Genomic DNA, 25,906 nt, shown 5'->3' with positions numbered 1-25,906 from the left:
GTGGGATAGGAGCTGTCCTTGAGCCTGATAGTATGTGCTTTTAACCTTTTGAACATTTTATCTGAAGGGAGAGGAGTGAAGTAAGAATGTCTGACGTGGGTAGGGTCTTTGATTTTGCTGTCTTCTTTACTGAGGAAGTGAGAAGTCAGACAGAGTCCATGGAGGGGAGGCTGGTTCCTGTGAAGTGCTGAGCTTTCTCCACAACTCTCTACGGTTTCTTGCCATCACACGCAGAGCAGTTGCCATACCAAGCTGTTATGTATCCAAACAGAATGCTTTCAATAACAGGTGCAGTGATTAAAAATCGGTAATGGTTGACAGGGACATGTCTAATTTCTTTAGCCTTCTTGGGAAGTAGAGGCATTCGTGAGGTTTTTTGGCCATGACATCAACACCATAAGACACAGGTGGAATTAGGTCATTTGGCCCACTGAGTCTGTTCTGCTATTCCATCATGACTAATTTATTTATTATTCCTCTCATCCCATTTTTCTGCCTTCTCCCAATAATCTTTGATGCACTTACTGATCAAGTATCAATCAACCACTGCTTTAAATATACCCAATGACTTGGTCTCCACAGTCATCTGTGGCAATGAATTCCACAGATTTACCAATCTCTGACTAAAGAAGTTGCTCCTCATGGTTGGACCAAGATAGACTATTGGTGATATTCACACCTAGGAACTCAGATCATATTTTCCAGCACTCACCGCATACCCTTCCATGTCATGGTGTTTCTTGTGCTCATCTCAATCCTACTTGAACATTGTAGTACCTTAGTTTCATAAATTTGTTTTATATCTGGCACTGGGTCTGTACCTGTGAGCTTAAACCTCAATCTGTTGAGAATCCTGGGCAGACGACAATGGCCCCATGACTGGTTGTAACAGAAAGTTAACCCAGTAATATTTCTGGGACACTGCTGTTCTTAAGAGCACAGTTGAGATGTTGGAATGAATTAAGGATATCATTGTGATGGCCAGAATGAACTACGATCTATAAATTAATGAATAGAGATGCAACAAGGCCTTGGAAACATACAGAGCAAAAGTTGCTGTTCTTGCTATGTGGTTACAGGAATGGAGGAGGTGGCCATTTTGTGAGACTGTCCTTGCAGTTACCATTTTGTGAATTGTTTGGTGAACTGATTCTTGCTCTAGGATAACTTAATCAGAGCAATTAAACGTGGACACAAGGAGTTCCTGCTAATGATCTGCTAAACTTGAGACCATTCTCAGATAAGAAGCTGTTATTATGTGGAAGGAACAGCCTGTGACCTGGTCATTTGGGCCCGGTGTTTGGCTGACCTGGTTAGGCTGGTTTGAGTTGGACAGAATGAAAGAACTTGCCTAAGGTACAAGGCTGAAGTGAGAGCCATAAAGCAATACTGTTTGTAGTCTTGGACCACTTCCAATGAGAAGCTGACACAGGTCAGTCAGATGACCTTGAGCCAAGCAAATTGAAACCACATAGATTGATCTGATAAGGAAATAAGTACGAATGGAGAATTTCAGAAGTACAGTTAATGATAGCTCTGTGCATACCAGCAGTCGCAAAAGTGGATGACTCCACATAGAAAACGTGGAGGTTACATTGGGATCAAGGAAAGCAACTAGTCGTATGATATTCTGTATAAGTACCCTCCAACCTGATGGCACGAATGTCAATTTCTCCTTTCAATTAACAACCCCCCCTTCTTTATTCCCCACTATAAACTTTCACTTCTTCTCACCTGCCATCTCCTCCCCCTTTTCCTATGGTCCACTCTCCTCTCCTATCAGATTCTTCCTTCTCTTGCCCTTGGCCTTTTCCACCCACCCACCTTCCAGCTAGCCTCTTTCCCTCCCCCACCTTTTAATTAGGGCATCTTCCCCCTTCCTTTCCAGTCCTGAAGAAGGGTCTCAGCATGAAACGTCGGCTTTTCACTCTTTTCCATGGATGCTGCTGGACCTGCTGAGTTCTTCTAGCGTTTTGTGTGTGTTGCTTTGGATTTCCAGCACCTGCAGATTTTCTTGTGTTTAACCTTTTCCCAGATAATACCTTTCCTCTGCTTTGACTGTTCATGGAGTGTCAGGGAAAACTAGTGGGCGTGCACACAGTTATTTAGCTGTGTAAGTTCATGGATTGTTAGCTGATCCAATAAAGGCACTTGTCAGTAAATATAGATTCCCTCTGTGTCTAACTGATCATTATTATTGAGGGGTAATCCTTGTAAAAATGTGTTTGAATAATAGGAAGCACACTGATTCCTGATGGTGATGCACAGAGAATCGACGTTTTGGGCCGACACAACTGTACTTTTTTCCATAGATGCTGCCTGGCCTGCTGAGTTCCTCCAGCATTTTGTGTGTGTTACATGGATATAGATGATTATATATGTTACGTATGCATGGAGCAAGAATGACAATGGAGTAGTATGATTAAACATTTTTACTGAATCATGTTAGTAACCTACACACAGAGCAACTTACAGCGTGAGTGTGAGGATCTGGGCCCACTGAGACGAAAGACGTGCACTCAAAAGTGCGCGTGAAAGGAAAAGATCCTCTGTGCGTAGCAAGCCCAGTTGATCAGCCGCATCCACCCTTGCCACTTTCCCGCAGTCGATCTGATATGGTGCCAAATAGAAAATACAAGTAGGAAAGTTATACTACAAGAAAAATAGCAATTCTGCACCTCAATCCAACGGGTACAAGGGTTGGGGCAACACAGTTTAGTTCACAAATAAGAGAAAGTCTTCAGATGCCGGAAATCCGAGCACCACACATAAAATGCAGGAGGAGCTCTATGCTGACTTAGCTACTGGAGACAGCAACTTTGTAGAATTTTAAGAGTTATCCCCGCGCTTCATTTTCCAGGCACGTTGGGAGAAGTCTCATTCCACTGCCTCTGGCTTCTTGCCTTTGGCTTCATCTGCAGGAGCACAAGCAATTTAGATTGAATGCATCAAAACAGAATGGTCCAGATTTGGCTTTAAACTGCAAGAATGCTCCTTCAGAATCAAAATGATATATGTATCAACTCATCTCAAGGACTTTGCCCAGTTGTATTCCTTTATACATTTATAACATTGCGGAAAGAAGTATACTTTGCCCTTGAGCAGCTGGTTATTAGTGCACATTCTATGATCTTGCTGGAAGGGTCATTGACTCAGTTACTTGCACACTTTCCCCCTCTGTCTTTACCGATTAACTACTCTCACAACTTACACGTGTTCCTCAATCACAAATTTCAAAGTACATTTATTATCGAAGTGTGTATACATTATACAATCTTGAGATTTGTTTCCTGACAGGTAGCCGTAAAATAAAGAAACCCAAAAGAAATCATTAAAAAATGACCATCAAACACCCAAAACACCCAATGTGCATAGAGAAAAAAACACATGCAAAGAATAAAAGTAAACAAATAGCATTCAGGATGAAAGTGAGTCTACAGACACAGAGCAGCCTGAGCAGGCCTCAGCCTCCGTTCCGTGTGGAGACGAGTAAACATCATGGAGCGGTAAACAGAACCGGCTTGATCTTTGCCTCTGGTCCCAATACTCTGCCTTTTCAATCTGGCCCAGCGTTTCACTTGTTTCTCATTCTAAGACCCGGGCCCTGTTGCTTTGATATGCTCTTGGTCTAAACTCTGTCACCAGGTTTTGGTCCATTCCAGACCTTTCCAAATCAATCAGACCTTGGGTCTTTCCTTGCGCTCGATTTAGGTGAATGGGTCTCAGCTCTTCCTTGCCTCTGCTTGCATTGACTCAGCCTCACCTCCCCTCACTTCAACCCTCGATTCTTCCTTGCCTCCACCTGCTTCTCCATTGTTTGCGGGTGATTGTTTACCATAAGTTTTACCAGGATAAATTTAATAAGGTATTTAGATGTATTCTCTGTTTTGTTTGCCACTGATATGTAGTTGCTGGGCTTCACCAGCTACATCTTAAACCGGAAACACTTCATTCACTTGTGCACAAGGAGAGCAGCTCAACCTCTATCACCAAGCTCTTCTGAAGTTTGAATAGAGGAATGCCATTTTTATACAGAAAATGACTGGATACAGATATTGATCCCATAGAAACTTAGTGCACTTCTGCATCCCATCATTTGCATATTTAAGAATCAGTTGTAATCCGTATTTTAAATGTTAATCAATTAAATCCTCATATTAAAGGCCAATAATACTTGAGAATTAGTAAAATAATTGCCGATAGTGAATGTTGCCTCACAATCCTTTGCTTGCATCTTTATCTTGTCTTGGTCTGCCTGCTGATCTTGGTTCCCAGGCTGTACAAAGAGAATTTGGCTTTCAAGGGCCGCCTTCTGCCTGGTGACTGCACTGTGTCTGCATACCGTCTCTCAGTCCAGCTTCTCATCTTGACTCTTCCATCATCAAGAACCCCCACCATCCAGACCTTGCTCTATTCTCACTGCTGCCACCAGGAAGAAGGTACAGGAGCCTCAGGACCCACACCACTAGCTTCAGGAACAGTTATTATCCCTTAACACTTCATCTCATGTTCTCAATATTTATTATTACTATTATTTCTTTTTTTCTTTTGTATTTGCAATCTGGTTTTTTTTTGCAAATTGGTTGTTTGTCCTGTTGGGTGTGGTTTTGTATTGATTCCATTGTGCTTCTTGTATTTACTGTGAATTCCCACGAGAAAATGAACCTCAGGGTTGTATATGGTGACATATATGTACTTTATTTAGAACTTTCCATATGAAAAGCATATGCAAAGGGGAATTCGGCTCTCAGAGGTTTTTGTTCAGCTTGATACTACCCAGGGTCTGCACTCTGTTCTGTCAGCACGCCATTTTAACCCTTGCCTTTCTGCATCTTCCACAACACTCACCAACTTTCCAGAAGGCAAGAACGAGTGATTCATTTTGGAAGGTTGAATTGAAGGCAGTTAACGTCAGGATTCTTAGCAGTGGAACACTTGGGGACCACATCCTTAGACCCCTCAAAGTTGCTGTGCAAGTTGATAGGGCTGTTAAGGCATATGGTGTGTTTGCTTTCATTAGTCGGGGGATTGAGTTCAAGGGCCACGAGGTAATGATGCAGCTCTACAGAAACCCTGTTAGACCGCACTTGAAATATGGTGTTTGGTTATGGTCACCTCTTTATAGGAAGATTGTGGAAGCTTTAGAGAGGGTGTAGAGGAGATTTACCAGGATGCTGTCTAGATTAGAGAGTATGACTTATGAGGAAAGGTTGAGCGAGCTGTGGGTTTTCTCTTATGAGAGGATACTTGATGGAGATGATAAGATGCATAGATAAAGGGGATAACCTCAGACTTTTTTGCAGGGTGCTAATGATTAATAATAGGGGGCATAATTTTATGGTGATTATTGGAAAATATAGGGCGGATGTCAGAGGAAGGTGGGTTAGTGAAGGTGGTGATAAGGAGCAAGTTAGAAACTTTTAGATGGGCGCATAGATGATGGAAAAATGGAGGGCATGTAGGAGGGAAGAGTTAGATTGATCTCAGAGCAGGTTAAAAGGCCATCACAATATTGTGGGCTGAGTGCCCTTTATTGTGCTGTAGTGTTCTAAGGCAAGAAGCAATTGGTGAGGTGAGAGGCCTCCAGGGAAGCATACGGTTCTTGAATAACAGTAAGGTTTATTGTACAGAACACATCCCCAAATGATAATAAATAGTTGCAATAAAAGGAAAAGGCTTAAATGCTAATCAGTTAGAAGGAAAGGTTAGATAAACTTGTTTTCTGTGGAGCACTGAAGGCCGAGGGAGGACCTGATGGATGTTTATATGGTTATGAGAGGTACAGGTAGGGTGGAAATGTAAACGTAAGGTGAGAGAGGGAAAGTTTTTAAAGGAGATGTGCAGGGCAAGTTTTTTTACACAGATTGGTAGGTGTTGGAACATAGTGTCAGGGTGTGATTGAAGCATGCAGGATAGTTATGTTCAAGAGGAATTTGGGAAGGTACATGAATGTGCAGGGAACGGAAGGATAAGGATCATGTGCAGGCAGATAGCCTTAGTTTAATTTTACTTCATGGCCAGTACAGACATAGTGAGCTGAAGGACCATTCCCATGCAGTAATGTTCCATCAATGTAATCTATGTAAGATTATTGCCATGGCAACACACACACAAATTGCTGGAGGAGCTCAGCAGGTCAGGCAGTATCTATGGAGAGGAATAATATTTTGAGCTGAGACCCTTCATCAGGACTGGAAAGGAAAGGATTATTGCCGCGGTGATCTTTCAGTATCATGGAAAATGCAAGTTAGAGTGTGCTGATCAAATTGCAACTGAATGGTTTCTCCATGTTTTCTGTGTCTAAGTGTGCTGTGTCATTTGCTGAATCTCCTCATGAGGTTTCCTCCCTTCCCTCCCTCCCTCAGGATGAGTTACTGCAAGGCCCAGGTCCGTTCACCGTTGCTGCCACAGAATCTGAGAAGAGGAAGAGATCGCACCGGATTACCTTGGAGAAGAAGCTGGCCATTTTGGAGCGAGCTATCGAGAGCAACCCCAACTGTGCAGAGCTGAAGGTAGCCCGGCTGGAGCTCTGTAAAGAATCTTGGGAGCCGTCCGATCTGGTGAATGAGTGGAAGAAAGTGGTCTTTCTTCACCCGAACAACACCACTCTATGGCAGAGGTATCTCGTGTTCTACCAGAGCCAATTCAGCACCTATTCGACCTCCAAGGTCAATGGCATCTACGGCAAATGCCTGAGCACTCTGGCCGCTGTCCTGGATGGTACCCTCGTGTCTCATCCTGCACTTCCTGACACCGAAGAAGCTATGCTGGGTAAGGTGGAATCTTAATTTTAGTCAAGGACTGTAGGTATGCAGTCATCAGGGGTATACAAATAAACTTTACTATAGGAAACACTTTAGATGGGTGGCACAGTATCACAGTGATTAATGCAGTTGCTTTGCAGCGCCAGCGATCACCGATTGGGACTCAATTCCCATCACTGTAAGGAGTTTGTATGTTCGCCCCGTGATGATGTGGGTTTTCTCCAGGGATTCTGGTTTCCTCCCACATTCCAAAGCTTAGGGTTAGTCAGCTGTGGGCACGCTTGGGGGCTTCCCTCATCACAATCCTCAGACTGTGTTGGTCATTGATGCAAAGCAATGCATTTCACTGTCTGCTTCAGTGTGTGTGTGTGTGTGACAAGTAAAGCTACTCTTTAACTTTAAACTGGAAAGGGTGCAGTAAAGAATTGCAAAGTCCTGAAGAAAGGTCTTGTCATGAAATGTTGACTATTGTCCTTCCATAGAGTCTGCCTGACTCTCTGGGTTCCCCCGACATTTTGTGTGTGTTGCTCAAGATTTCCCACATCTGCAGAATCTCTGGTGTCTCAGATTTGCAACTCAGGAACTGAGTTATACAAAGAAGTTGGTCAGACAATGACTTTATTAAGAGGTGATCTTATGGAGGCGTATAAAATCATGTGGGGTATAAATGGATTGACTGCACACAGTCTTTTTCCTGTGGAACTAGAGGGCATATGTTTAAGGTGGGAGAGGAAAAATTTAATAAGATCTTGAGGAGCAACTTCTTTTTAAAAAAAATACAGATGATGGTATGTATATGGAATGAGTGACTAGAGGAGAGTGGTTGAGGCAGGTACACTAAAAACTTTGTTAAAGTCAGTGGTCAGATACATGAATAGGAAAGGTTTAGAAGGTTATGGGCCAAATGCTAGCAAATATGACTAGCTGGGATGAAGCATCTTGGTTGGCAGAAGGGCCTGTGTCTGCTTTACAATTCTATGACTCGAGCACCAACAGAGGGGGTGGAGTGGGGAAAGAATTGTCACCATTTTGGGTTGAGAGCCAACATCAGGTCTGAGAGTGGAGATGAAAGGTAGCTAGTATGAATAGGGTTCTTTATACTGCCTATCACTCCTCTCTAATCTCAGCCCTGATAAAGGGTCTTGATCTGAAATGTTGACAATCCCACCTCACCCCTCCCCACAGATGCTGCTCGACCTACTGAGTTTCTCAGGCAGTTTGCTTCTTGCTGCTGGTCCCTGCATCCACCATCTCATGTGTCATCAAGAACGCCATAGGCTTGTCTACCTCCTCCTGTCATGGTGGTACAGTAGGCATGCTGCGTTGGCGTCAGAATGTGTGGCAACACTTGTGGGCTGTCCCCAGCACATCCTTGGCTGTGTTGGTTGTTAAGACAAATGACACTTTTCACTGTATGCTTTGATGATAAATAAATCTAGGCACTCTGGAGAAGGTAGAGACAGAGTGATTCCGGAACTGGAGTTAGATCAATGTGCAATCAATGAACAGGCTGGGGATTTTTTCCCTAGAGCAGTGAAGGTTGGCGTCTTTAAGTAAGGATATGAAAGGGTTAATGATAGTGTACCGCACTGGATGTCCTATCACCTGCCTCCACCCATCCAGATTTTCAATCCCATTGAAGTCAGTGGAGTTGTGTCTGACAGAAGGCTAGTCTGATATTGTTTGCATGACTCTGGAACTTTTGAGCTGTTTATGTCAAATTTATCCACAGTGTTAATAAACATACAGCAAAAACAATGGACCCACCTTATCCATGCCAAATGTAATGGCTTTCTGCTCATCGCACCAGACTATAAGACAGAATTAGGCCATTCAGCTCATCGAGTCTGCTCTGCCATGCCATCATGGCTGATTTATTATCCCCGTCAACCCCAATCTTCTGCTCCCGTAGCCTTTAATACCCTTAATAATCAAGAACCTATCAGCCTCCGCTTTAAATAGGTCTAATAACCTGGCCTCCTCCAACGTCTGTGGCAATGAATTCCATAGGTTCACCACCCTCTGGCTAAAGAAATTCCTCCTTATCTCTGTTATAAAGGGGCATCCTTGTATTCTGAATCTTTGCCTAGACTCACCCATTATTGGAAACATCCACTTCACTCTGCCTAGGCTTTTCAGTGTTCTGTAGGTTTCAATGAGATCCCCCTTTCATTCTTCTAAACTCCAGTCAGTACAGGCCTGAAGCCAGCAAATGCTCCTCAGACATTAAACTTTTCATTCCCAGGATAATTCTCACGAACGTCGTCTGGACCTTCTCTGATACCAAATATGGGGCACAGGGCTGCTCACAATACTCCCAAGTGTGATCTGACCAGTGCCTTATAAAGCCTCAGCATTACATCCTTGCTCTTCTACTCTCAAAATGAATGCTAACATTGCAGTTGCCTTCCTTCACGCCAATACAACCTTTGGGGAATCCTGCACGAGAACTCCCAAGTTTGTTTGCACCTCTGATGTCTGAATTTGGTCCTCATATGGCGGCGCAACGCAGTTTGCAGCGGCCTCTCCGGAGTTGATATCTGTTATTAGTCAAGCGGGGTGCCGTGCGCAATCCTAATCTGATGAAAAACGGACGTGGGAGCACGGAGGAACATCTGGAAATCTCCAGGAAGGCCTTCTTCGTTGCTGCTGCTGTTGTGAGGTCCGGGTCTGTGCTGGGAAGAACAGGCCCCCAGTCCCCGGGGTCGCATTGCCGGTGGCCGATGGCGGGGGCGTTATAGTGGACTCAGCAGAGGATGGTGCTCGGAGAGGCTGTGCCGAAGGGGATGGTCGGAGGCTCGGAGGTTTGACGGACTCGGAGACTGCTGTGGTCGGGGCGCTTTCACTGTGTGCTGCGTCTGCGAGGCTGGGTCTGACGGCGCCGTGGAAGTCCATAGCGGGGGTATTCCCTTCTGCCCCCTGCGTGGGATGGCGAGTCTTTCAGGACCCTGAGGACTTGTGGAAACTGTGTGGTAGTTTCTTTCGAACTTATAGTCTTTTAACATCTTTGGACTATTTTTATTGTGCCCATGGTCTGTTTTTTTATCAATCATGGTATTGTCTGCACTGTTGTAACTATATGTTAACTATAACTATATGTAACTATGTGATTTTGTGTAGGTCTTGTAGCTTTAGTTATTGGTTTGTTGGGTGGTAGAGTTGGTCTCCTGACTTGGTGTGTCTGGGTAGTCTTGTTTTGTCTGGTGGGTTTGGAGCTCCTTTCCGGGGAAAGTACTAACATGGTAGCGCGATATTAATACTCAGCAGCCTCTCCAGACTCTGGATTTGGGGATTGCCAAACGTTATGTGGATTTTCTGGTGTAGTCTGTTTTGTCATGTGCTTTTGCGATATCATTCTGGGGGAACGTTGTCTCATTTTTTAACTGCATTGCAGTTGTGGTTTCTAAATGACAATAAACCGAAATTCAATTCAATATAGAAGATAGCTGATGCCTTTATTCTTTCTACCAAAGAGTATGATCATACTCTTCCCTACAATGTTGTCCATCTGCCGCTTGTATATCTGTATAACATCATCCCTCAGCCGGTCGAAATACAGGTTTCCCCTGCTATCCGAAGGTAGAGGGTTCCTATGAAATGGTTCGTAAGCTGAAATGTTGTAAAGCGAAGAAGCAATTACCATTAATTTGTATGGGAAAAATATTTGAGCATTCCCAGACCCAAAAAATAACCTACCAAATTAAACCAAATAACACATAAAACCTAAAATAACACTAACATATAGTAAAAGCAGGAATGATATGATAAATATACAGCCTATATAAAGTAGAAATATTGTTTCACTTATCAAAATCAGGAAGGCAGCGAGCTGAAATCGATTTGGAGAAAAAAATTGGAATGTACACACGTGTGCATGTACACGCCTACACACGTACACGCATGCGCAAACAACTGCCCGCACAAGGCTTCACAGTCATTGTACTCTTTCTCTGTAAGCACATTTAAAGCGGGCGTCTTGGTTAGCGAAAACAGGTACTAATGCAGGTCTTTCATAAGAGCGTGCTGTTGTAAAGCGAACGTTTGAAAAAATGGGAGCTACCTATATCCTTCAGCTCCTTCTCTGTATATATTCATTTAGTTAGTTAATTATTTAGAGATATAGCATAGTAACAGGCCCTTCCAGCTGAACAAGCCTGCAGTGAATTAAAACACTATCACGTATGTCTTTGGATTGTGGAAGGAAACACCCATGTCAAACCCATATGGTCAGTGTTGGCTTCCTCTTTTGCATGAGATGCCATTGGAAAAACATAATGTTCGAGTGGATAGCCAGAGGCTTATTTCCCAAAGTGGAATTGGCTAATATGAGGGGGCATAATTTTAAGGTGACTGGAGTAAAGAATGAGGGGCATAGTGGAACAGGTGTTTCACCTGCCCCTACACTTCCCTCACTACTATTCAGGGCCCCAAACAGCGACACTTCACCTGTGAGTCTATTGGGGTCACCTACTCTGTTCGGTGCTCCCAGTGTGGCCTCTTGTATATCGGTGAGACCCGATGTAGATTGAGAGACTGCTTTGCCGAGCATCTACACTCCATCCACCAGAACAAGTGGGATCTCCCAGTGGCCATCCATTTTAATTCCACTATCCATTTCCATTCCGATATGTCCATCCGTGGCCTTCTCCACTGCCGCAATAAGGCCGCACTTCGATTGGAGGAACACCACCTTATATTCCATTTGGATAGCCTCCAACTTGATGGCATGAAAATTGATTTCTCAAACTTCCAGTCATGCCTCCCCCCCACTCCTCATCACTATTTCCCATCCCCTTGTCCCTCTCTCATGTTATCTCCTCACCTGTCCATAGTCTCCCCCTGGTGTTCCTTCTTCCCCCCACCCCCCCGCCTTTCTTTCTTCCATGGCCTTCAGTCCCTTTCACCAATCAACTTCCCAGCTCTTTACTTCATCCCTCCCCCTTCAGGTTTCACCAATTGCCTGGTGTTTTTCTCTCTCCCCTCCCTCCACCTTTCAAATCTATTCCTCAGCTTTTTTCTCCAGTTCTGCTGAAGGGTTTCGGCCTGAAACATCGACTGCACTTTTTTCCATAGATGCTACCTGGCCTGCTGAGTTCCTCCAGCATTTTATGTGTGTTGTAGGGAGATGTCAGAAGTACAGGGTGTTGCCGAGTTACGAATGTCCGACTTACAAGTGGCCTGCCATAAAGCCTATTTTCTTAAAAATTCATCAGCTCGAGGAAGGAGACCGCCGTCCGCCATTTTAAGTCGGATCATGTTGCTGTTAACACTGTGTTGAGTGTGTAACTTTGTATTTGGCTTAAATTTTTCTTAGCAAGATTCAACCTGACCCCCCTTTTCCAGTCAGCACCGCCCCCACTTGTCCCATTTAACCTGTCTCAGTGTGGGTGGACTTTAGGACCCGGGGGAGCTTGGGACCCACTGCCCGCGGCTGCTGCTGAATCTGCAGTGTTTCTGTTCCGTTGACGGAAAACAATCACAATTGGAAATAAAGTGGAAATAATAAAGCAATTGGAAAGAGATGAAACACCATCGGTTATTGGAAAAGCGTTAGGCTACAGTCGGTCAACGATCGGAACAGTTTTAAAGGATAAAATGAGAATAATGGAGCACTGAAAAGGCCCTGCCCCGATGAAAGCTACAATTATTACTAAGCAACGCAGTGGTTTAATTATTAAATACATGTGTTTCTTAAGTGTTTTATGTGCATAGAAAGGTAAAATATATATTATATACTAAGACAAATGTTTGACTAACTGACGCTAAATAATACCAGATGTACCTGTTCCGACTTAAGTACAAATCCAATTTAAAGACGAACTTAGGAATGGAACTCGTTCATAACCCGGGGACTTCCTGTAATTTTCTGTACGTAGGTGTGTGGAATATGCTGGTAGAGATAGGTACATTAGGGACATTTAAGAGGCTAATGGATGAAAGAGATATGGACGGCTGTGTGGTAGGGAAGGGTTAGATGGCTCTTAGAGTAAGTTAAACAGTTTTCACAGCTTTGTGGGCTGAAGGGCCTTAACTGTTCTACGTACTAAATTAAAGTCTAGGAGCTGTTTTTGACATTTGTATCTCTTTGTTCTGCTGCATTCAATGATGTGACTAACTGCTTTTCTCTCCTTTTACAGCAATTTTCCTGCAACAATGTCATTTCTTACGACAGACCGGCCATTCGGAAAAAGCCATTGCCCTTTTCCAGGCCCTCATTGACTTCACCTTCTTCAAACCCGAGAGCGTTGCTGGGCTGACAACCAAGGCACAGGTAAAGCTGGCTTTTCTTCATAGCGTTAATGAATTCACCAGAGGTTCTATGTATTACACAGTAAGTGACATCCGATTACTCAGTTGTCTGATGTCCTTTTGCACAGATTGTGTGCTCTCTTGGTGCTTATCTCAGCAGAGATGTTTTGGTGATTTGTCATCACTATCCCTGGACTAAGAAGGGAGATAATTCAACCCAAAATCTCATTACTGGTTGCTGTCCTCTGGCTTAGGATGTATCAATCTTTCCCCAGATCTCTGTTTTGCAACTTCAAGCATCTTGCACCTTTCCAGCTCTCCCTCGAGGTAAGGCTAGTGTCTTCAGAAAGCAAAAAGATAAGAACAATATCTCAGATTCAGAGTCAGATTTATTTATCACACGCTCATTGAAGCAACCAACAAACCTGGATGTACTGGGGAGAACCGGCAAGTATCGCCACACGTTCCAGTGCCAATATAGCATGCACAAAATGCCTAGCAGAACAACATAGAACACAAAAATCTCAACACAACAACAGCAGAACAAGTCCTGTTACATATATACACAGAGACAGACAGGCGTTCCTCTAACTCCAGAACAGTCTCCACTCTCCAGGGTTTGGCTTTGAGCTTCGATTTCCAGACTTCTGATTGACCTTTGATCTTTGGTATTGACTCCCAGACTGGCTGATATCACCTTGAACTCCAGGACTGCTGACTGACTGACCCTCGTGCTTCCTCAGTCCGATCATGGGATCCACCAATCTGGGACAGCCAGGCATCCATGCATGTCCTTTGTCATCTGTCCATGTTGCTGGCCTCCGAGCACTGAGTGGAGGCGTAGACTATGAATGTCCTTCACCTATCCATATCGCTGGCCTTTGAACGCAGAGCTGACCTCTAACTCAACATTCCTGTCCCTATAACCTAATCTAACTGTTACCCCCCCCCCCCCCACCACTCTCCCTAAAACTTTTATTATATTGCTGAAAGCATATACTTAATGCAAATACCATTAATTTGGTCAAGGCAGATTGAAACAGAACTGTAGTTAAAAATGAAACCACAAGGAGCTTTTCATTGTTAATTATGCATGTCACATGCCCTTTATCACCGGCCTGGCCTTTGTGTGCTTGGATTTGCTCTGTAAATGCCACAGTTAGTGTAACTGCTAAAGTGCATGGGCAGCTGTAAAGCTGTATTTGTTACTTCTGACATGAATACCTTGCAAAGGAGCTATAAGAGCCATTTGCAAAGGTTAGCCATTTTATAATTGTCTGATGTAGTCAGAGCATTTCTGACTCAGTCCTGTGAAAGGCCCCGAGGCCTTTTGGTGGCATTAAAGGTGTTGTCTGAGTGGAGCAACAGTTGATTGTTAAATATTTGGCACGTAAACTTCTGGATCTTTGACAACCCTTGATTGTTTCCGCTTCTTTAGTTGGCCCTCCCCACCCTCACCCCCAGCCCTGCCAGGAGTGATGTGTCCTGGTCTTCGATGAGGTAGGGTTGACGGGGTGCTCAGCGTCACTAAGGAGCTGAAGCTGCTTGGTAGTGTTCATCATTGAACCAAGTCAACCCACCACGTGATTATAAAAGCTGTAAACTGTATACAATGTGCTTTTGGCTTTGCTTACAATCAGAGGCTGGGTAGGCTGGGTCTTTTATTCCTAGAGTCAGGCTGAGGGGTGACCTTTAGAAAGGTTTCTAAAAGTACAAATCAGAATCAGGTTTATTATCACTGACGTACAAAATGTAGAGAAATTTATTGCTTTGGAGTGGCTGTACAGCACAAGGTAGCTGTACGGTTGTGGAGATAATGAAGCTTTGACTGTTTATTCCTCTCCATAGATGCTGTGTGATGCTTTGGATCTGCAGACTGAGGGACTTCCCTTCTTTCACCATCAACGCTATCCTCAACCGCACCTCTTCCATTTTGCAGACGTCTGCCCTCGCCCCGTCCTCGCGCCACCCTTTTATCCTCACCTACCACCCACCAGCCTCCACATCCACCACATAATTCTCTGTAACTTCTGCCGGGATATTCCACTATCACGCACGCCTTTCCGCTGCTACACCTGCCCCTACACCTCCTCCCTCATTACCATTCAGGGTCCCAAACAGTCCTTTCCAGGTGAGGCGACACTTCACCTGCGAGTCTGTATCCAGTGTGGCTTCCTGTGTGTCGGTGAGATTCGGTGTGATTGGGATACTGCTTTGCCAAGTACCTACACCCTGTCCACCAGAAAAAGGGGGATCTCCCAGTGGCCACCCATTTTAATTACACTTCCCTTTCCCATTCTGACATGTCAGTCCACGGCCTCCTCTATGGTCGCAATGAGGTCACACTCAACTTGGAGGAGCCACACCTTGTATTCCATCTGGGTAGCCTCCAACCTGATGACACAAACATCTATTTCTTAAACTTCAGGTAATGGCGCCCCCCCCTTCACAATTTCCCATTCCCGTTTCCCTCTCTCACCTTGCCTGTCCTCTCCTGTCAGACGCCCCCTTCTCCAGCCCTGTATCTCTTTCACCAATCAACTTCCCAGCCCTTTACTTCACCTCTCTCCCCCACTTCCCGGTTTCACCATTCACCTTGTGTTTCTTCCTCCCCTCACCCCCACCTTCTCTGACTCCTCATTTTTTTCTCTCCCGTCCTGATGAAGGGTCTCAGCCCGAAACGTCGACTGTACTCTTTTATTATAGATGCTGACTACCCTACTGACTCCAGCATTTTGTGTGTGATGCTTGAACCAGCAGACTGTCCTGCGTTTGTGTTGATACAGTAAGGTGCGTGGTCACCTTTTCGTTTTTCTCTCAGGGTAGGGGAGTCTAGACCAGAGGATATAGGTTTAACATCTCTGCTTGAAACATCTGCAGTTTATTCCCCTGTGTTAATGCTGCCTGACTTACTGAGTTCCTCAAGATTTCATGCATGTACAGAATCTTTAATGTTTATGCCATGAGTTTAAGGTGTGAAGGGTTAAAGAAAAACCTGAGTGGAAACTTTTCATACAGAGAGTGGTGAGTATATGGAATGAGCTGTCAGAGGAAGTGGTCGAGGTGGGTACAATTACAATGTGTAGGAGACATTTCGACAGTTACACGGATAAAAAAGGTTTAGAGGGATATATATGAGCCAAATGCCAGCAAATGGGACTAGTTTGATAAACATCTTGGTCTGAATGCATGGATTGGACTAAATGGCCCGTTTCCATGCTGTGTAACTCAAAAATGTGAAAACGTTAGATTATGAACATATCAGCAATATAATGGCATGGTAGCTCCATATTAATCCAAAAAGAATTTGCCTATCTACAGTAATTTTAACATAGAACATAGAGCAGTACAGCTCAGGAACAGGCCATTTGGCCCACAATATTTTGCAGAACCAACTAAAAAGCAAATCGGAAACACCCAAACACCAATCCCTCCTACCTATACCATGTCCATATCTCTCCATCTTCCTTACATCCATGTGCCTATCCAAACATCTCTCAAAAGCCTCAATGTATTTGCCTCTAACACCATACCAGGCAGCACACTCCAGCACGTTTTACACTAATAATGTCAATTTCATGACTACTTTAAGATCAAGCACTTGCAGCATAGTTCTCACAGTTAATTGCCCCAAAACAGCAAACTGTTTAGGGAAACGCAAGAGGTTCTGCAGGTGCTGGAAATCCAGAGCAACACCCACAAAATGCTGGAGGAACTCAACAGGTCAGGCAGGTCAATACGCGGTCAGTGTTTCAGGCCAAGACCCTTCATCAAACAGTTGAGGTGATTTTCACTGAGGGATAAAAATAAAGCAGGATACAGTGGAGAAATTCTGTAGTCTTTGCACGGAGAGTGCAGTGGATTACTCACTTCTATCTGAGGAGTACAGGAAATGGGGTTCCTGATAAAATTCTCCAACCCATCTCCCGTAAGTTGCACCTCCTATCTCCCTTCATTGAACATAAAACGTTTCAACACAGTATAGGCACTTCGACCTACAATGTGGTACTGACCTTTTAGAACATAGAACATTACAGCACAGTACTGGTCCTGTGACTCAGGTTATTATGCCAACCCTTTAACTTGCTCCAACATCGATCTAACCCTTCCCTTCTCCATAGCCCTCCATTTTTTTTTCATAAATGCGTCTCTTAAATGCCTCTAATGTGCCTATCTCTACCACCATCCCAGGCAGTGTTTTCCACGTACACACCGCTCTGTGTAAAAACAAAAAAACTTATTACATCTCTCCCCTATACTTTCCTCCAGTCACCTTAAAATTATGCCCCCTTGTATAAGCCATTTCTGCTTTGGAAAGTCTAGTTTTCTACTTAGTTGATGCCTCGTATCATCTTACATATCTCTGTCAAGTCACATCTCATCCTCCTTCACTCCAAAGAGAAAAGGCCTAGCTCACTCAGCCTACCTTCATAAGACATGTTCAGGCAGCTTCCTAGTAAATCTCTTTTTAGTCAGTGGACTGGACTGTATTCAGGGAGTCATCTTCGAGTTGTCACTGACTTCATGAAAACCATGTGGATGAGTGTGTGCCTACAAAACCTGCTGTACATTCCCAAACCAAAAGCTGTGGATGAACCAGAAGGTTTGTAGTCTGCTGAGGGCTAGATCTGTGGTATTTAAATCTGGCGATCCAGGTCTGTGTAAGAAAACCAGGTATGACTTGTGGAGGGCTATTTCAAAAGCCAAGAAACAATTCCGGGAGAGGTTGGAGGTGACATTGGATGCAAGGGTTTGCAAGCCATTACTTACTACGAAGCAAAACCCAACATGGCAGTGATGCTTCACAACCAGACGTGCTCAGCTCCTTTTTTGCTCACTTTGAAAGGGGGAATAAAACCATAGCTATGAGGGTCCTTGCACCATCTGATCTCTTGTCTTGGAGGCTGACATCAGGCTGTCGTTCAAGAGGGTGAGCCCTCACAAAGCAGTAGGTCCCGATGGAGAACCTGGTAAGGCTCTGAAAACCTGTGCCAACCAACTGGTGGGAGTATTCAAAGACATTTTAAATCTCTCACTGCTACAGTTGGAAGTTCCCACCTGCTTCCAAAGATCAACCACTGTAGCAGAGCCCAAGAAGAGCAGGATGTGCTGCCTCAATGACTACTATCTAGTAGCACTCGCATCTACAGTGCCGAAATCCCTTGAGAGGCTGATCATGGCTGGAGTCAACAGCCATCTCAGGAAGGACCTCGACCCACTGCCATGATATATCTGCAGCATATGTGATTTCAATGGCTTTCCATGCAGCCTTGGACCGTTTGGACAATGCAAATACTTATGTCAGGATGCTGTTTATTGGCTGTAGCTCATCATTTAACACCATCATTCCTACAGCCGTGATCAAAAAGCTACAGAACCTGGGCCTCTGTACCTCCCTCTGCAAATGGATCTTCGACTTCCTAACCGGAAGACCACAATCTATGCGGGTCGGAGGTAACATTTCCACGTCGCTGACAGATAACACACGTGCACCACAGGGATGTGTGCTTAGCCCACTGCTCTACTCCTTCTATGCCCGTGACTGTGTGGCCAGACATAGTTCACGCAACATCTATAGATTTGCTGATGATACAACCATTGTTGCAGAATTTCAGATGGTGACAAAAGGGCGTACAGGAGCAACATATACCAGCTGGTTGAGTGATGTCACAGCAATAACCTTGCACTCAGCATCAGTAGTATGAAAGAGCTGATTGTGGACCTCAGGAAGGGTAAGACAAAGGAGTGTGAGCCAATCCTCATAGAGGGATCAGAAATGGAGAGAGTGAGCAATTTCAAATTCCTGGGTGTCATTATCTCTGAGGATCTAACCTGGACAGAACATATTGATGCAGCTATAAAGAAGGTGAGACAGTGGCTATATTTCATTCGGAGTTTGAGGAGATTTGGTTTGTCAACTAAAACACTTGAGAACTTCTACAAATGTACCGTGGAGCACATTCTGACTGGCTGCATCACTAAATGGTTTGGGGTGTGGGGGAGAGCTACAGCCCAAGATTGAACCAAGTTGCAGAAACCTGTAAAATTAGTCAACTCCATCTTGGTGTCTAGCTTCTGTAGTATCCAAGACACGTTCAAGAAGTGGTGCTTTAGGAAGGTGGCTTTCGTCATTAAAGATCCCCACCACCCAGGACTTGCCCTGTTCACACTGTTATCTTTGGGAAGCAGGTACAGGAGTCAGAAGGCACACACTCAGCGATTCAGGAACAGCTTCTGGCCTTCTGCCATCTGATTTCTAAATGGACAGTAAACCCAATGAACACTACCTCACTATTTTTAAAATTTCTGTTATTTTGCTCTATCTATTTTAACTTAATTATTTAATAGACGTACGTATATTTAATGTAATTTTTTTCTCTATATTTATTTATCATGTATTTCATTGTACTGCTGTTGTAAAGTTAACAAATTCCACAACATGTGCTGGTGATATTAAATCTGATTCTGATTCCTCTGCACCCTCTCTAAAGCTTCCACATTCTTCCTCAAACGAGGTGACCAGAACTAACACAATATTCTATGTGCTAAACCTACTCCAAGATCGATCTAGTCTTTCCGTCCCATGCTAACTCCAAACTTACCTTGTCCTTGGGAGACGTATTCTGATCATTTGAATTTGATATTCCACTAAACTGCTGAGAATACAGCTTCCTGTTTTACCCTAAGCACTGGCTGATACAGTTATTCCTTTTCTCGTTGGACACTTTTTTTAAGCCTCTCCTCCCTCCTCTCTAGCCAATCACCTTCATTTCTAAATATGCCGCTAACTCTCTGACCCTTCACATTTCATCGCCAGCCTCCCAGTTCTCTAAGCCGTGCCTTTTTTGTTTGAATGCTTCCAATCATGTTTTCTCCTCTCTTACTTTACTGCAATGTCTCTAACCAGAGTCATTTGTGTTGTGCTTTGCCAATATAATCGATCTTTGTACTTTCTGACCTGTCTGTAGCTTTTCAGACAATTGTCTATACTTTATCTTCATTTAAAATTGCCTGATAAGCACTTGCCTGTTTCTATCCTTGCCTGGAAACCATATAATAGATCAGAATCATGTTTAATATCACCGGCATTTGTTGTTATGCAATACATAATAGGAAAAAGTGTGAATTATAGTAAGTAATATATTTGCTGCTGCCAGAAGCACGGAGACGTGTAGGGATGCTCCCAGCACATTCTCGGGCTGTGTTAGTTGTTGTTGGCAAATGGCACATTTCACTGTATGTGTGACAAATAAAGCTCATCTTTAATCTTTACTCATAAATTCCCGTCTGATTCTCTTACAACCCACAGCGCTGGAGTTAATTTCTAGAAGTCAATCATTTCACCAACCACCATGTCTTTTGGATGTGGGAGGAAACCGGATCACCTGGGGGGAATTCACTGGGTCCCAGGGAAAACATGCAGACTCCACTCAGATATAGCACTGGAGGTCAGAATTCAACCAGCTCGATGTAACTGTGATGTAATAAACATCGCACATGCTGGAAATTGGAAACCAGAACTAGAGGTACTCAGCATGTTGGGTAGTATACGCTGAGAGAAAAATAACCTTTCGGCCTCTTGTCCTTTGATTAAAAATAACTTAGAAATGATAGAATTGCAGAGAAAAGTTGAGGGGTATTGGGAGAAGCAAAGTGAAGAGATGGAATGGTTCTAGTTGTAGTAGTGCAGGTTCAGAGGATGGAAGAGGTGTGGTGTGACCGTAAAACTACCACCGTCTCCGAATTGAAAGTGTTTCCCTAATGCTGAACCAGCTAAAGAAACTGGAGAACAAAAGGCTTTGTCTTCAGTCCTCGTCACAATCTTGGTTCCTCAGCTACCAACTCCATTCCCTCCCCCAGACACTCTATGAAAAGTGACCCAGTCAGTCTGCGTTCTCAGAGTGAGATTTGCCTTAGGTACGAGCTCAGGCTGTATTGCACAGGTGGAAACAAGACTACAGACTTGCAAAGTGACATGGCTTTCTCCTTGATCTGTCCTATCCGAAGTCCTCAGTTGAGGTTGTTAACAAACCTCAATTATTTTAATGAGTTTGCTTCTGGTCATCCCATTCTCCACAGCTCTGCTGTCCAAATGTCAACCTGCACCAGGCCCCATTCAGCAACCACCCCTGTGCATGGTAGTCAGTATTGACACCCACTTTGAGGTTCTCTGGGTTTTGCATCTCTCAATGTTGCTTTCCAGTCTCTTCTGCAGCATTCAGCCCATGGATCATTGCGTTCAGCCCATGGATCATTGCGTTCAGTCCATGGTTCATTGCGTTCAGCCCATGGATCATTGCGTTCAGCCCATGGATCATTGCGTTCAGCCCATGGATCATTGCGTTCAGTCCATGGATCATTGCGTTCAGTCCATGGATCATTGCGTTCAGCCCATGGATCATTGCGTTACAGCTTTTTGTTCACCCTCCTGTTTGTTTCTGTTGCCAGCCATGTCCTTGGATGCCAAAAGTCCATGTCCGTGGATTCCCTTTCTACACCATTCTCCTTTTCATAAATTAGACAAATTAATTCTATCAAAGGACTTACAAACTGACTGAGAAGGAGACACTCTGTGACTAATCTCACTTTAAGCTCTTGCCGTGAAGCCTCTTTAAGAAGCTCCCTAATAGCTTTTGGTACCTCATTATGTGATAAGTGTAATTTTTGTGAAGTGACTTAGAATCTTTCCATTGCATTAATTTGGATCAGGATTAATATCACCGGCATATGTTGTGAAATTTGTTAACTTTGTGGCAGCAGTACAATGCTATACATGATTATATATAGAGAAATAAAATGAATCAATTGCAGTAAGTGTATACAGCGTACGTATATTAACTAGTTAAATTAAGACTAGTGCAAAAACAGAAATAATATGAAAACAAAAAAAAATTAGTGTTCATGGGTTCAATGTCCATTTAGGAATCGGATGGCAGAGGGGAAGAAGCTGTTCTTGAATCACTGAGTGTGTGCCTTCAGGCTTCTGTACCTCCTACCTGATGGTAACAGTGAGAAAAGGGCATGCCCTGGGTGCTGGAGGTCCTTAATAATGGATGTCACCTTTCTGAGGCACTGCTCCTTGAAGATGTCTTGGATACTACAGAGGCTAGTACCCATGATGGAGCTGACTAATTTTGCAAGTTACCATAGCTTCTTTCAATCCTGTGCAGTGCCTCACCCCCACACCAGACAGTGATGCAGCCTGTCAGAATGCTCTCCACGGCACATCTGTAGATGTTTTCAAGTATTTTAGGTGACAAACCAAATCTCCTCAAACTCCTCATGAAATATAGCCACTGTCTGGTCTCCTATTTAGCTGCATCGATATGTTAGATTCTCAAACACCTTGACACCTAGAAACATGAAACTGCTCACTCTCTCCACTTCTGATCCCTCTGTGAGGATTGGTATGTGTTTCTTCCTCTTACCCTTCCTGAAGTCTTTGGTCTTACTGACATAGAGTGCAATGTTGTTGCTGCAACACCTCTCAACTAGCTGGTATACCTTGCTCCTGTATGCCCTCTTGTCTCCATCTGAGATTCTGCCAACAGTGGTTGTATCATCAGGGAAATTATAGATGGCATTTGAGCTATATTTAGCCACACAGTTATGGGTATAGAGAGAGCCGAGGTGTGCCAGTGTTGATTGTCAGCGAGGAGGAGATATTATTTCCGGTCTGCACAGATTGTCGTCTCCTGGTTAGGAAGTCGAGGATCCAGTTGCAGAGGGAGGTACAGAGGGCCAGATTCTGCAGCTTTTTGATTAGGACTGTGGGAATGATGATGTTAAATGCTGATCTATAGTCAATGAACAGCATCCTGACGAAGGTGTTTGTATTGTCCAGGTGATCGAAGGCTGTTTAAAGACCCATTGAGATTGTATCTGCCATTGACTTATTGTGGCGATAGGCAAATTGCAGTGGATCCAGGTCCCCGCTGAGGCAGGAGTTGATTCTAGCCATGACCAACCTCTCAAAGCATTTCATCACGGAAGATGTGAGTGCTACTGGGCGATAGTCATTAAGGCTGCTCACACTACTCTTCACGGGCACTGGTATGATTGTTGCCTTTTGAACAGGTGGAAACTTCTGACCGTAGCGGTGAGAGGCTGAAACTGTCCTTGAATACTCCCGCCAGTTGGTTGCTGCAAGTTTTCAGAGCCTGACCAGTTACTCCATCGGGGCCTGCAGCCTTGTGAGGGTTCACGCTCCAGAAAGATAGCCTTACATCTGCCTCCGAGGCAGAGATCATAGGGTTGCTGGGTGCAGCAGGGATCTTCACAGCTGTAGTCATACTCTCCCTTTTAAAGTGGCATAGAAAGTGTTGAGCTCATCTGGAGTGAAGCAATACTGTCATTCATGCTATTGGGTTTCCTGCAAACCATACCAGAGTCGATGTGCATCCAATGTCGCCTCCAACCTCACTTGTAATTGTTTCTTCGCTCTTGAAATAGCCCTCCACAAGTCATAACTGGTTTTCTTGTACAGACCTGGGTCACCAGACAATGCTACAGATCTAGCCCTTAGCAGATGACAAACTTCCATTAAATGGGCGATATAAAGATATTTTTTGATGTGCTCCCCACAGGTCCAAAAGTGTTGAGGCTAGTGGTTGACTACTGTGGTTGTGATGTGCTACATTACTCACAGGCGTATTTTTAAATGCCCTAGATAACCATATGAAATTGAGAGTTGACAGCAATCCTCCCAGATATCTGCAGTGCAGTAGCAGCTGTCTATTAGAACATAATGTGCCTAAATCAAAAAGAGTGTATCCACCAATATTCTGCAGATACTTTTAAAGCTTAAAGAAACAATTAAAACCATTGTTTTTTAAAACACAAGTTTTGACCAAAAAAAGCATGTATTGGAAAAGGTCAGTTGGTTAAGAGATGGACTAGGAGTGCCCCCTAGTGGTGGAATAGTTTTACAAGAGAGTTTTACAATTCTTTGCTAAGGTCTTTTAATGATGAGTGGAGCTTGAAGCAGTGGGTATTTTTCAACCGGTGTCTACACCGTGGTTGGTGGATTATCCTATATGAAAGGAATCTACTTCAGTGAAGCAGACTGTGCTGGGAGACCATGTGACATAAGAGTGGAATTAGGCTATTTGGCCCATCGAGTATGCTCTGCTATTCCATCGTGGCTGATTTATTATCCCTCTTAACTCCATTCTCCTGCCTTCGCCCCATAACCTTTGATGCCCTTACTAATCAAGAACCTGTCAACCTCAATTTAAAAAATATCCAATGACTTGGCCTCCACACCTGTCTGTGGCGATGAATTCCACAAATTCACAACCTTCTGGCTAAAGAAATGTTTTGTCATCTCTGTTCTAAAGGGACATCCTTCTGTGCTGCCACGGGGTAAGAGATTGAGGGGTAATTGTGAAAAGATTTATAAAATCCTGAGGTGCATAGATAAGGTGAATGGTCACCGTCTTTTTTTCAGGATCGGAGAGTCTAAAGCTAAAGGGTATAGTTTTAGGGTGGAAGAGGAATGATTTAATAGAAACAGGTTTTCTACACAGAGGGTGATAGGGACATAGAATGAGCTGCCAGAGGTACAATTACAATGTTTAAAAGACATTTAAACAGGTACATGCTTAGGGAAGATCTGGAGGAGTATGGGCCAAATGCAGACAAATTGAGAGTAACTGAGATTAGCACAGATAATTTGGGCCAAAGGGCCTTTTTCTGTACCATAGAACACAGTGATTTGAGTTTTTGAAGTGGAGCCATGCCGTGCGCTGTACTTTTCTCTGTTCCGTGTTCCAACACATGTTCTTTGGTTCTTTCAAGTTTAAAATTCTCTGCCTTATTCTGTTTCTCTGCTGTTAACCCTCTGAATTTCTGCAACCTCAATCAACCTTCCAAACTGCAGATGTTGGGTATTGCAGAAATGTTGCAAATAGTCCAGGCCAGGCTGCGTCAGTGGAAAGAGAAACAGAGCAAGCGTTTTCAGTTGAAAACCCCTCGCCACAACTGGGACAGAGGCAGAGCAACTTGTTGAACTGTAGGAAAGGTAGGATGTATCTGATGGGATGAAGAATATAGGAATATAGAACTTTACATCACAGTACAGTCCCTTCAGCCCACTATGTTGTGCTGATCTTCTACTCTAAAATCAAACACTTCCCTCCCACAGTGCTTCTCCCTATAGATGCTGCCTGGCCTGCTGCGTTCCACCAGCATTTTGTGTGTGTTGTTTCCCTCCCACATTGTCTCCTTTTTCATTCATCCATGTGCCTAAGAGTCTCTTAAATGTCCCTAATGTGTGCACCTCCACCACTCAGCCCTTTGTCATGTCCACCTATCACCTCCCAGCTTTGATCAGTCTCCCCTTTCCCAGCTGCCTGTCACCCTTCCTCACCTGGATCCACCCATTGCCTGCGCCAGCTCTTGCTCCACCCCTTTCCTCTGTAAGGCCATAAGAGACAGGAGCAGAATTAGGTTCTTCAGCCCATTGAATCTGCTTCACCATTCCATCATGGCTGATTCAGTATCGTCCTCAATCCCATTCCCAGCCTTCTCCCCGTACCCTTTGACCCCCCCCCCCCTTCTAATCAAGAAACTCCTCTTTAAATATACCCAATGCTTGGCCTCCACAGTCATCTGTGACAATGAATTTCACAGATTCACCACCCTCTGGCGAAATAAATTTCTCCTCATCTCTGTTCTAAAGGCATTTTATTGTATCCTGAGGCTGTGCCCTCAGGTCCTAGACTCTCCCACTATTAGAAGCATCCTCTCCTCTTTTCAGTATTCAGCAAATTTCAGTGAGATCCCTCACGTTCACCACATCAATTTCTTCACTTTTTCTATTCCACTGACTATAATCTCTAAAAGCTCATAACAGGTTTCCTTTTCATAATTCAATGTTGATTTTTCCGAAC

General features: G+C 44.0%; 1 protein-coding gene across 2 annotated transcripts in view; it reads left to right on the top strand.

Annotated features, from left to right (window-relative positions):
• nrde2 (NRDE-2, necessary for RNA interference, domain containing) overlaps nucleotides 1-25,906 on the top strand; it is a 68,779-nt gene that overhangs the window by 21,016 nt on the left and 21,857 nt on the right. For both annotated transcript variants that reach the window (XM_073039385.1, XM_073039384.1), the window contains exons 6-7: nucleotides 6,366-6,771; nucleotides 12,902-13,035. In XM_073039385.1, coding sequence (XP_072895486.1) covers nucleotides 6,366-6,771; nucleotides 12,902-13,035 — 540 coding nt within the window. The remainder of the gene's footprint in view (nucleotides 1-6,365; nucleotides 6,772-12,901; nucleotides 13,036-25,906) is intronic.

The sequence above is a fragment of the Hemitrygon akajei genome, chromosome 3 (genome assembly GCF_048418815.1).
Source record: "Hemitrygon akajei chromosome 3, sHemAka1.3, whole genome shotgun sequence".
In the NCBI taxonomy this organism is placed as follows: Eukaryota; Metazoa; Chordata; class Chondrichthyes; order Myliobatiformes; family Dasyatidae; genus Hemitrygon; species Hemitrygon akajei.
This window is presented reverse-complemented; position numbering and strand designations above follow the sequence as displayed.